The sequence below is a fragment of the Haliaeetus albicilla genome, chromosome 10 (assembly GCF_947461875.1).
Source record: "Haliaeetus albicilla chromosome 10, bHalAlb1.1, whole genome shotgun sequence".
Lineage (NCBI taxonomy): Eukaryota > Metazoa > Chordata > Aves > Accipitriformes > Accipitridae > Haliaeetus > Haliaeetus albicilla.
The window spans coordinates 18,259,840-18,272,937 of NC_091492.1; the positions used below are offsets into that span (position 1 = coordinate 18,259,840).

General features: G+C 33.7%; 1 protein-coding gene across 6 annotated transcripts in view; it reads right to left on the reverse strand.

Moving 5' to 3' along the window:
- Positions 1-894: 894 nt before the first annotated feature.
- The window catches only part of RPGRIP1L (RPGRIP1 like), an 83,895-nt gene continuing 71,691 nt past the window's right edge, over positions 895-13,098 (reverse strand). For all 6 annotated transcript variants that reach the window (XM_069793674.1, XM_069793670.1, XM_069793671.1 and 3 more), the window contains 2 exons: positions 6,555-6,688; positions 895-3,105 (listed from right to left, as the gene is read on the reverse strand). In XM_069793674.1, the coding sequence (XP_069649775.1) occupies positions 3,002-3,105; positions 6,555-6,688 (238 nt within the window). In that variant the 3' untranslated portion in view covers positions 895-3,001. The remainder of the gene's footprint in view (positions 3,106-6,554; positions 6,689-13,098) is intronic.

Consider the following 13,098-nt stretch of genomic DNA (forward strand, 5'->3'; position numbering starts at 1 on the left):
TTCCATCTTGATAAACATACCTGGGACACACGGAGAATAGCAGCTATTATATCACATAAGAAGATATCACAGCAAAGCTACAAGCTGTAACAATTAATGGGAAAACATATACAATAACAAAACTGATCATCTGACCCTGCCCAATTCATCTTATGCAGGACCACTGTTGCATCCAAGTTACACCATGGAAAAAATCTATCTATTCCACAAAAATTAATTCTAATTAAGCAACTTTTTAAAATATGGTATTATCCAGCATTAATAAGGCTCCTTTTTTAAAATAGAAAAAGAATTGTGCTTACTAACATATCGCACACAAAAAAAGGATACTTTTTCCCTTAGGCTAGAGAGTACATAGATATAAGTTTTCTTCAAGCTATTCATAGCTAAAATCTGGACAAAATAGCACTAGATTACATTTTCCACTTTCCCTGCACAGTGCAGCATTTAGACTTAAGATTTAAGAGCATGTTGGATATACAGACTACTTAATGCAAGAACAAAACTTGCTAGTATGTTCGTATGTTTATGTTGCATAAGATAATACAATCCATCTGTTGGAAAAATCCTCACTGAATATTATATCTGTCTTAGTAATAAACATGAATAGAAATCAAGATTATTTTTTTTAAATCCAAAACTGAGCAATAGTGAGCCTTACAAAGAAATATGTTTAGGAACCTGAGGCAAATTATACATGTTAATGTTGGAGTCACTGAGAACAGTTAACACAATGTAACCAAATGTCAACTGGAATATTTTGCAGTAACTTACTGAAGAGGTCTGTGTTTAATGAATATACGAACGCTTGGTTTCTAAGTTTTCACTTCAGATGGAGAAGATTAAGTGCTAAGGGTGTTACTGTAAACGTTTAAGTGAGATGAACATCACTGATTTTCTAATTTTACCACATGGTTTATTTCAGAAGAAAACAAGCACCAGTTACATAGTTCTCCTGCAAGTCAGTAAACAGTCACACATGAAAACTCAATACAATTTGCTTCTTTGTTTATGTGCAGGATATTTAGTTTGGTTTGCAAAGTATTAGAAGAATAATAAGAACCTCCTGACAGAATACCACAACTAAATTTCTAAAAAGCCACTCAGTTAATCTCAGTGTTGAATCTAGCTGTTTCCAATTACTGTAATGTATAATAACAGTCTTATTGACAATATAGATGCACAGAGCCAAAAAAAGCTAGAAATAGTGGCCAAAATGATGAACTATAAGCGCCAGCCCAAATGACAACAAACATATGGCCATTAACTGAAGAATGAAGGGGTTTAGGAATGCAGCTGCCTGTGGTCTCCTAAAAGTTCCAGAGGAATGAAATGCTGTGAGGATTGGCAAAGTCTGGATGAGAAGTACTACTGAAGATGGTAGGTCCTAAAATGGAGTCAACCATACGTTCATGTTGGAATTCAGAGATTTCTGTGGTCAGAATATATTCATTCCATTGGCCTCATAACGTACATCAACAAATTAATATTGTATGGATGTCATTTCAAAGCCTACTGAAGACGAAGAGCCATTATTGAAGCCATTAGAGCACAGATGGTTCAAACTATATGCAGATATTCATACTTGCATTTCTGCATTATAGCTGTTTTTTTTTTGTTCTGTTGAACTGTAATGAATTGTCTCATAATCTATTCCATCTTCTTGCCATTAGCAGGCTTTGAATGTTCACAAATAGGAGCAAAGAACTCATTTTCCAGAGCTTTAATCACACAAAGAGGGAATGCCTAATTCTCTAAATGAAATGGTCTGTGATCACTGAAGCAGAGATTTAATATATCACGGCAAATTAGGTAGATTTTAATAAATTACTTATCTCTCTGAATACTTTACATATGCTTATGAAGAAACATAGCCTGTTTGCAAACACTGGAAATCCACAGCCTATAAAATCCTTTGAAGAAAATGACAAATAAAAAAGTAAATTAAAAAATGAAATGTATTATAACCTCGTTCTCAAGAGACAATCCTTTTGCAGCATTGATTCACAGCTCCATTAAAAATATCAATTAAATCCTTCACTGAGATTGGTTAAAAGCTGGAAAATTAACTTTCCAAGCTAGACACTAGTTATTCAGATACAACAATTCATTGTATATGTTTGATTTAGTTTCTAAAAGTGACAAAAAACAAATGAGAACACAGTTGGCCTGTCCCTACAGCTCAAACTAGGTGAAGCAAAATCTGATACTGTATGGCTTCTTTTTGTGCTTTGACAGATGTTGGCAGAAAGTGAATATTTTACTGTACAGAAGAATAATTGTGCCTGCCCTCCCCCTACTTCAAATCATGATAATCATAAACAGCTGATTATAATGTTAGTAGAAGGCTAAAAGTTATTTAAAAAAAGGTTGCAGTAATTTAATAAGTCCTGCAACTAGCCTCATTTTTTATATTTAATTGATAGGAACTGCATGCATCAAAGAAAACACATACTGAGATTTAATGTGCATAAAATGGATATTAGCATTTTAAAGAGGCAGATTAACACATTAATCCAAGTAATTTTCATATATTGCTTTTAATAAAATCTTCACAGTATAAAATTCTTAATGAGGCTAATCACAGGCATTCCATTTAGTGGGGTGATTAGGGATAACATAAAAGTATTTTTAATCAGTTTTCTAAGGCTTATGGTTTTTTATTAAAAATTAAAAATTTGACTTGCATTTTTATTACTGTTTTATGTAGGAAAAAATCTTGAAAATGCAAATAAAGCACATCATTCAATCATGTAGGTATTAATTATTTACAAGACGTTGTCCATTGTGGAGAGATTCTTAGCCTTAGGGGGGAAATATAAAAACAAACAGACTGAAAAGTATACAAAACTTTACAACTACAAATCAAGCATCCTTTTCATATAAATTATACATTAAATATACCATAAGAATTACAAAGATCTCATCTTTGAAGTACTATCAAGCATGTATTTACACTGGGAGAAGGAACTTCTGTAGGCAAACTTCCCTTTCATGCCTCCTAGTCATCTTTGCATTCCTCATAGACTGAACGCAGCGCATGGAGGGCTTCCACTGTTACTTTGAGCTTTCCAATTACTGCACTATCATCTTGTGAATCGAAAACTAGAAAGGAAACATCAGAAAACAGCATTAGCAATTTCATTTAAGGTTTTGCTTTTGTTCTGATAATTTTCCTTAGCATTTGGACAGATTAAAAGGCACCTAGCATATGCTTAAAAAAGAGAAAAAAAGACGAAATAAAAAAGAAATCTTCCAGTTCAGGCACTCAATGTACTGGAAACCGAGTACTCTAAGAACGAGAATGTACATGAATAAAAGTATAAAAGTGTTGGAATTAACTGTGAAATAAAGAAAAATATCTGTATAATAATTGCCTAAATTAATTATTTTTCACAATATGTAAATAAAGATGTTCCAAATTCTATTAAAGACATATATGCATGCTTATAAATAGTTTTAAGTAAAAAATACAGCAATTAATGCATTTTCTACACTGTGTGTATGACCAGTCCAAATCAGCCTGGACAGTTATTAGTATTTTAAGAGTAAATTATTTTTTCCAGTTGGTGCAATGCATAATTATTTTAATTCCAGTCTTCTATGTGTTGTAAAATAGTGAAGTGTAGACAAAGATGGTACTTCCCTTAGACTAAACTATTTAACTACCTTCATCTTTGTGTATGTGGGTTTTAAAGTAGTATTTAAAATTTCTATTTTACAGAAATGAGCTAACATGATTTAAAATTGCACTCTTTTACAATATCTAAGTAAGCCCAGAGGGCCACAATCTCTGCTGTTGTGATTAAAAACATGCTGCTAACAGGAAAAACATGAGGCTCTTTCCAATCCTCGATAAAAAGCAATGAGGCTGCCTAAAATGACACTAGAAGGGATTTGAATAAAAACAAATAATCTTGACAGCACATCTTTTCAAAGCAAATTATACAGCAGACAAATGGCAAGGTTATGTATTTACTATATAATCTCGGATAGGTACTCTGGGACATGCTACAACTTCTAGGCTGCTGGGGACAGCTCAGAAGAGGTTTGGAGAAGAAAAAAACATGGGATAAACCTTCCATCTTTTACTTTGTTGATAGCGCTATTATAGGACAGACTGGATGCTATTCTTAGCGATCCAAATCACTTTGTATATCCTTGGACAAATCACTCAGTGAACTGTCAACTTAAAGAGCACGCTTCAGGGGACATTATTCTTTTTACTTATAAGAATGATAGGATAACTGTAATTAATGATATCAGAAGACAACATTAATTCTATTTTCTTAGTTTTAACATTGTCATATTATCTCTGAGACATATTGTTATATGTCTTGTCTATATTCTTTTCCATCCAGCCTCTTGCTGAGCCATTCACTTAATTGCTTCAAATTTCATGTAGGCCACTTCCACACAATCAGCAATGAAAGGAACAAGATATGAAAAAGATATATGCTTGCAGTCCTCAAAAAGAATGAAGGAAGTTTATGGTATCTAACTTAAGAATGATTAGATCTTCATGTGGTAGTGTCCTATGAATTTACCTGTGACTAGGTTTATTCTTTTTCCCTCAAACCAACAGCCACCTCAGAGAACGTGTACAGTATTACTTAGGAATTTTATTTATTATGCCATTACATTTAGTTGAAGTCTGTGTCCAGATCTTAAGAACAGGTCCTTTTACAATGACTTTGTCCAAGAAAATATACCGATATATTCCACTTTTATCGTGATCTGACATATATTAACATAAAATTAATTTCAATTCTCTGAAATTTCTAAATTTTCAGAAAATATGGTATGGATGCAATAAAAACAAAATCTAAACTGTACAGCATCTGCAGGGAAGGGGAGAAGTGTGGACAGAAATGAGAATAAAATTATTTCTATCTATTACTATCACTTTCATAGATATAATGTACACAACGGAAAAATTAGTTCAAATGTCTTATGATCAGGGGAAGAAATGCTCCTCACAATATTGAAGTAGTTGTCATTACATAGTAATGATTACCTTTTGACAGAACAAGTAACTAGTAACTAAGTAACAACTAACTAACAACTAGTAACAAAAACCAGTCTTTCCTGTCATAATAATAATCTCAGGTGACGATCAGGAGTTTTAAGAATTTTGTGAAAGGTGACTTTCAAGGGTACAAAATTATATTTATATCACTAATCAATCGTATCAAATGGGAATTATGACAATGGGAATTATGGCCGTAAAATCCATAACAAAAATAATTTTCCAGTGAGAGACTATGAAATACCTTTTTGGAGGAGATGTGCTTTTGTACAACTACTTGGAGAAAAATTATTAGTGGAGAAAAGATGAAGTGGTTCAGCCACAGTAAGAAGTGCATCAAATCTGTATATTATTTTTCCAGGGTATGGAAATTTGATTCTTCTTAGAATTTTCCTTATCGTGTTCCTGGAACTTTGATGCATACTTTGAGTATTTTAGCTGCAGCATGGATGCAAATCATGCATGATAATGGAAATGGATAAGAAAGCCTATTTCTTTCCCTCACTACACAGCTCCCCACCACTCAAGGTATGGTAATTAGACACAGCAGTAAAAGTAGCAAAGTCACATTAGATTGGCATTCTGTTAGGGCCAACTAGAATTGCTGTTGCACAGCGTACCTTGCAAAATGGTTGCATTGTGTCTAGTAATCAAGCTGGTTCACTCACCATTATAGGAGAGCAACTGTTTTATAACAGATATACTCTCAACTTCTTCACTGAGCTTTACCACAATGGGGAAAGAGGATGGAGATCAACAGGTAAGGAGAAAAATGCACCATTGATAACCATGTCCCTGCTACCTTGGGGAACAGGAAAGTCTTAGCAAGGAGAATATTTTCCTTCACTGTCTATGAAAGGACCGAGTAGCCTTCTCAGGTCTTTTTATCAGCATTATAAAAATGCTGTCCTAAGACCCAGGAAATGGAAGATTCCACACCTCCTACTCACCTCGTCTTGCTTTCATGAGTCACAGTGAAAGTTCAGTCATAGTCTGTTACAGAAGGATACTTACTCTAAACTGATACCTAACCAAAGCTGCCAGTATTTCATATTGTCTCTGATACAGGTTTCATATGGAGGACACAAGCTTGAGGTACTCTGGGGTTTATAACATAACTTCAAATAAAATATAGACATTAGCAATACAGAATTACTGGCATAAATTTTAATAACAAAATGCATATTTGTAGGCTTACTAGCATGAAGTATGTTGTACAGAATAGAGAATTATAAGTGGACGTGTCCTGAAAGTTCTTAGGTTTTATAAACTAATTATTATGAGCTGGGAATGCTGGTTTGTTTTGTTGGGTTTTTTTAAACAGGTTTTAAGGAATAACAATAGTACACGGTTTTGGCAGACTTTTGCAAACAAATGTGGAAGCCATTAGTTAATATTAAAGAATTTCTTATTGAAACAATGTTAAACAATCACTTGCACAGTAAAGCTTGCAGAGAAAAACAGAAATTCAACAAATAATTTTTAGGTTACAAAACGTTACAAGAAAGTAATCTCTAAAATTTACCATCAATATCTTGCTCAATGATATCTCTTTGCTTCTGGAATATCTCTCTTAAACTGACGTAAGTGAAACCGATATCTTCACATTCAAGATCCTGTTCATCTTCTGGGGGATCACTGACCACTGTAAATCGTAGGCTAAGCATAAAAGGGGGAAAAAAAAAAAAGAAAAAGAAAAAAGGATATTTTACCTTCAAAAAGGGTTGAAAATTAACTCAAAAACCAGAAAAAAAGGCAAAAAACCACACTCTATTTTACAAGTTAAGCATAAACTAGAATTGTTTATCAATTATATTCAACATTTTCCATGACAAGAATAGTCTGAGACCCTTTCTTTTAAATCTTCCCTCCTTCTTTAGCATTATTTAGCAATACTAGAAGGACAGAGAGGTTGTAACCACAGATCTGCAGGCTTATAGAATTGTTTCATTTTTCTGTCCCCTCCCCACCACCCTGTGGCACAGTTCTTGTTCATATGGCAGTGACAGGCAGAATAGTCTAAGGATTAAGGACTTTTTCACATTTGAAACTTGTACGTTTGTTTAGCTCAACTGCTGAATCAACTGTTCAAATCACTTAATTTCTTTATATTTACCCCCCATAGGTAAAAATCAAGATTGTATCTATGTACTTTGAGGCCTGTATAGCAAAACTTATTTATATAAAATATCTAAAAATATAGTTAGGGATTTCTTTGTAGTTTTTTTTTTTTGGTTGGTTGGTTTGGGGTTTTTTTTTTGTTTGTTTGTTTGTTGACCATACCATGCAAATTATTTGATGTATAGAAATAAAAACAATTCATAAGCAAAAATGGAAGGTTTAGATTAAATGTAATTATGTTTTGTTGGTTAAAACCTTGTAATACCATAAACTTGTTAAAAATGTTCAACTACTTTAATTCAGTTCGGCCATATAAGATGAACCTGTATGATTATTTCAGCTTTGATGTGGAGCATGCTTATGAAGTAAAACTTTTCAGTTGTCCCCAGTTGTGGTCCTGTATTTGCATAATAGTCTTGGAGGACATTAATTGGATTTCTGGGCTAAATGAAACTGAAGATGTGCTCCAGGAGTACCTACCCCTAATGCAGTAATCCACTGCGATAGACATTCAGTCAGTAGGATCACAAGTTTTCTGAATTCTCCAAATCATCCTAAAAATCTGTGTATTGTGAATATCAGACCATTAGCAACAACTGCTTTGCACTAGAGAGTCTCTGGTCTGCACTACTTGATAATGTAGATCTAGTCTCAGTAAATTTTAAGCCATGCATTTTGTTGGCTTTACACTAAGTGGTGTGGGAGACATGAGATAAAGAATTGAGAAAGACAAACCATATCAAACGTTTTCCTGATATCAGAAATGCCAGCCATATTCAATGAAGCAAGCACTTCCAAACACCAAGTGTAAAATATTTCGCTGAAAGTTATGAAGAATTTTCACACCTCATTTAGATACTTGGAGAGCATATCCTAGCCAAGAACACATTCCACAAAAATAACAGGAACTTAAATGCAGTTCTCTCAAAATAGTATCTTTCTAATGTTGTCTTGTGTATCCATTATTTAAAGTTGGACCTTACACAGCAATTTGTCCTGCACTTGTTCCCTCTGACCAGTACCTCTCATATTTTATCTTCGTTATTCTGTTCCTGTCTTGCACATAAAAAACTACCCATGAGTACAGCCTGGATACAAAGGCCTTTGAGTATTTACTGGGCTGTCTAAACAGCCTGTTTGTCCATCCCAAACATCTAAGCTCATCAACTATACAAAATTTTTGCATTTCTTCTGTGAACTTAAATTACACTCATTACATCCAAGTATGGCTTTTCTTTTAAAACACATTAATTCCAGTATTGTGCTGGAGCTGACTTAAGTCGGTGGCTTGTGTTGGAGCCAAAAACGCCGAGACAGATAAAATGACAGGAATTCAGAGCTAACTACTTTTTTGGTATGCCTTGGCAATGTTATTTAAACTGTGAATGCTTGTGAGCTTTACAGCCGAAAAATGTTACAATAAGCATAATTACAAATGAATAACAATCAAGCTGCATAAAATCCAAGTCTACAGGAAAGGATATCCTAGACAAAATATAATCAAATCTTCCTAAAAGACTTTAAACATAACAACTGCAATATGCTTTTCTAATAGTTTATTTTTGTGCTTGGCTCTTACTAACAAATATTTATTATAGAAAATATATACATAAATATTTGTTTGTCACTAAAACCAGACAACTGTTGAAAATACCTGTCTTTAAAAAAATTTCTGGAGTCAGAGAAGGAAAAACATCACAGCTATTTCCAACAGCAGGTGTCTTGATTGAGTATAATGGATCTAACTTAAGATTTTGGTACAGAGCTAAGCAGCTGCAAAACTGCGAAAATTCAATCAAAAGAAAGAAATACTTAGATGTGTAAGATAAATATGAAATGAAATAAAAACAAATTAAAAATTGTAAGAATAACTGATAAAATTGCTGGGTATTGGGAACAGATCTGTTTTATGATTCAGTGTCAATGTTAAATCAAATCAATTGGACAAATCAGCGTAGCAGTTAAGACAGTTATAGAAGAGGAGGAGATTAGTGCTAGATTAATTTTTATCACTTAAGGGTACCAACTATTGCTAAAATTTTCACTAAAGCATAAACTAAAAGCAGGCCTAGTAGCATTTGGGACAGTACCTTATAGCCAAAGTGGAGAGTTGTTCATACTGGTCCACTTTCTGGTTCAGATCATATGCAAGTATTTTACATGAATACAGCAAGCTTCAACAAAACAGATCAAAAGAACTGCACCTCTAACACATTATAGTTCCAATATGCCTAAAAGATCATAATATTGGATTAAATCTTTGCTGCTAATCAGAAAGGAGATTTGAACTGTGGATCCCAGCAGAATATTTCAACTAGTAGACTGCAAGAATGGTACCACAATCACTTTAACTTCTATATTTTAAAAAAATATTACAAATGCTTTCAGTTTAGAAAATATTTAAATATGATATTCAGTATGCTTTAACTTGTTTTCTTCATTTGCCAAAAATTGCAAGAGTTTTGTTTTCAGGCTGAACTGGCTAAAAAGACAGTTTACAATGCCTTGGAACATGCTGCATGTGAACAGGCTTCTCACTCTGCTTCAGCACAGAATGCACAAATGTGCTGCTAGTGTCTCATCTTACCTTAACAGTGCCTCACTTATGTAAGAAGCTTTGATATATGTTGGAATATCAAATTCATACTAGGATTTCTTACATAAATAAAGCTATGTATAGTGTTTCTCTCCCATACTTCTCTCTAGGATCCTAGACTTTCTCTCTAGCTCATTTCCACATTTCTTTTCTGTAACACCAGGTATCAGTACTCACTTCCTTGCAGGAATCCCATGCCTGCTGACAGAATAAGATGAAATCTTGACATTCTGTTAAAAGTACTGTGTGGGAAGATATTTGCTAGCCAGTGCAAGAAAGACTAGAGAACTAAATGAAACTTGTCTGCTAATAAAGGGCCAAAGGAAAAGTAAAAAAACTGCCTTAAGCTTAAAATGTGCTTTACAATGAAGCAGAAAAACCTTGACAAATATTTATCGATGTTGTTATGATAACACTTAAAGGCGTTATCACCGGTAGGGAATTTAGAGTGCCTGAACAAAAGCTGTGATGTAGGTGAATTTGATTCTACTTCTTTATTCCAGAGATCAGTCATTTTTAAGCAGCAGGGAGAAAACCTGTGTGTTAATATAATATATTAATGTGAAGCTAACACTGTACACATCTCTATACTCCTATAACATGGATGCATAGATTCTGTTACTTTGGAGAACAATGACTTCATATAGTCAATTTCTTGGAGTAACAATCATTTCCTATCAAGAAATGACGCACCTGTCAGGATCAGCCTGGAAACCTCTTGCATAAACCTGTTCACTCTTGTTAGCACAGCAGGGTGACTGTTAGAAGAATGGATTCCTCCATTCTTCACATATGTCTCTTTTGACACTTGTCAGAAAAGCACATACTCTACCACCAGGACTGCAAGCATTGCAAGTACAATCTGACATGAGGAATATCAGGTAAGTTTCTCTGTATAGCCCAAATTTCTACGCTCTTAAAATGCTGAAAGGCAACAGTGGAATACAGACAGGATGAAGAATAAAAGATAACTATGACACAATTACAGTAAATTAAATGGACTGCCAGAAATGCTTCCTGTTATTAACCGACTTAAAGACTTGAACATCTAAGTAAATAACTATGGGGTTCAGATGATAAAATAAAACAATAATTTTGTATCCTTTGTTTTTTTGCAAAGTTTTACAAATACAAGTAAGTATAGCTTCCTAACATATATAAGGAATGTAATTTGAATCCCTATTATACAGACAAAGAAACAAAACAAAAAAGGTACCCATGTCATACAATACAGCTATAAGGAAAAGCAAGCGTTCTCACAAAATTTCCATATTAATGATAGAGATATTGTCTGTCTGAAAACGTAAAGACAAAGATGCTTGTCAAAAGAGAAGAACCATCTTCGTGGTATGCAACAATTACTAACCTAAAGAAGATTTAAAAAAGTCTGCCTAGTCTCCTACTACCTTATGCTCATAGATTTTATATCATTCTATTTAGCAGCATGTTTTCTTGATTTTCTTGAATACTGAATATTTTTGCATTTTCTGCCACTAAAGCCATTTATTCAAATGTGGAACAAAAAAAATCAACATTTCTAATAAACACTTATAATGATTCCATATCCATGATTCCATTAAGAAATGAAATTGAAAGAGAAAAATCAACTTTGTTTTGAAATCTTATCTTTCATGAACAGTAAATCCCATTCCCAACAAATTTTAGATTGGATATTAGGAAAAATTTCTTCACCAAAAGGGCTGTCAAGCATTGGGACAGGCTGCCCAGAGGAATGGTTGAGTCACCATCCCTGGAGGTATTTAAAAGACATGTAGATGTGGCAATTAGGGACATGGTTTAGTGGTGGACTTGGCAGTGTTAACAGTTGGACTAGATGATCTTAAAGTTCCTTTCCAACCTAAACAAATCTATGATTCAAACATACTTTCCCATACAAATGCCATGCCAATCTGTATTTATTTATTTGTAAGTATAAACTAAAACAGTATAAAGCTGTGAAATGCATTATTTTCAGGGCCAAGTTGGCTCCTGTTTCAACCATAGGATTAGATTATAGTTGCAACTTTGGCTTAGCAGTCATTTTATGTATTATATTAATATCTCTTTTAACACCTGAGAATATTTATCTTTTTCAAGGGGCTTTCATTAAAGTGACTCTCCTTTTGGAAGACAAAGATAGGACGTGATGTATCTATTTATTTATGTTCTAATATGGACCCAATCATTGAGTACCATTTCTAACAACATTTATTGTGACAGGAAGCAAGTTCACCTGAAAACTTAATGCACCACTTAATATACTATCTATGCTCCTATAATCTGGCATAGCAGTAACACCAATAAAGTGTCAGGCTAAACCATGTGCAGGCAATTTTAAATTATATTTATATCCTTGATAATTTGGTTTCCTGAGCTTTAAAGCTTTAGTTTAGTTCAGTTCCTGTTTCAGCTAAAAAAGCTTTGATATTAGCTTGTAAGGCTTGTGATAGAAAACATGTGTTGAAGATGTAACTAGGCCAGGTTTAAAATGCATAGAGTTGAAAACATTTGGTGAATAGGCAGAATCTTTCCATAAATTTTGTTTCTTGGTGGTCGTCTCGCTAGGATAAAGTGAGGAACTGGACTACTGATGAACTTCCTGCCTTGCTATTTAGTCAATACAGAATTGAAATTTCACCACAGACCAAACTAGACACACTGATAAATGCAGAAAACAACCTACCTGGTCACACAGAGGACAGTACCATGATGGCACACATAAAAGACAAATGTTTCTGTTGTGGGAAAAAGCTTGCTGCTGTTATTTTACCTTGTTTTTACCTTAGGTTTGTTAAATATTTAGTACCTAAGTATTTGTAGGTTAAATTGCAGCCCACAGACTAGCTATTTTCTTTTGCTGAACTACCCCTCAGGAAAAAAAGTATATTTTGTCCTCAGTATTGTTAAATTCTTAGTAGAACATGTTACCCACTCTCCGAATCTATATGGTAATAAGCAAGCAGATGACTTATTTTAAGTGAAGACTTTTTTTTTTTTTTTTTTTTTTTTTTTAAATCTCCAAACCTAAGAATGTTTTGGTATGATATTTCCATCCTAACAAGTAATCATTTAATGGTGTTCCCTGCTCCATTCCAGTGAAACTTGTTTTCTGACCAAGACATGAAACTCAGCTTTAGAAAGGAAATGGAATGAAGAGAGATCACTCTCTTACTACAGAGTGAATCTGTGATTTGTGAATAAATATGTATTTAAAAGATTTTCAAGTAACTCCTACACTTCAAATACGATCAGCAAGTATTCTACTCTTCTGCAAATTAAATGGATCTTTAAATTAATAACTGTTCCACTTTAATGAATATTGACCTTCATGAGGAAACAGAATCAAAGCATG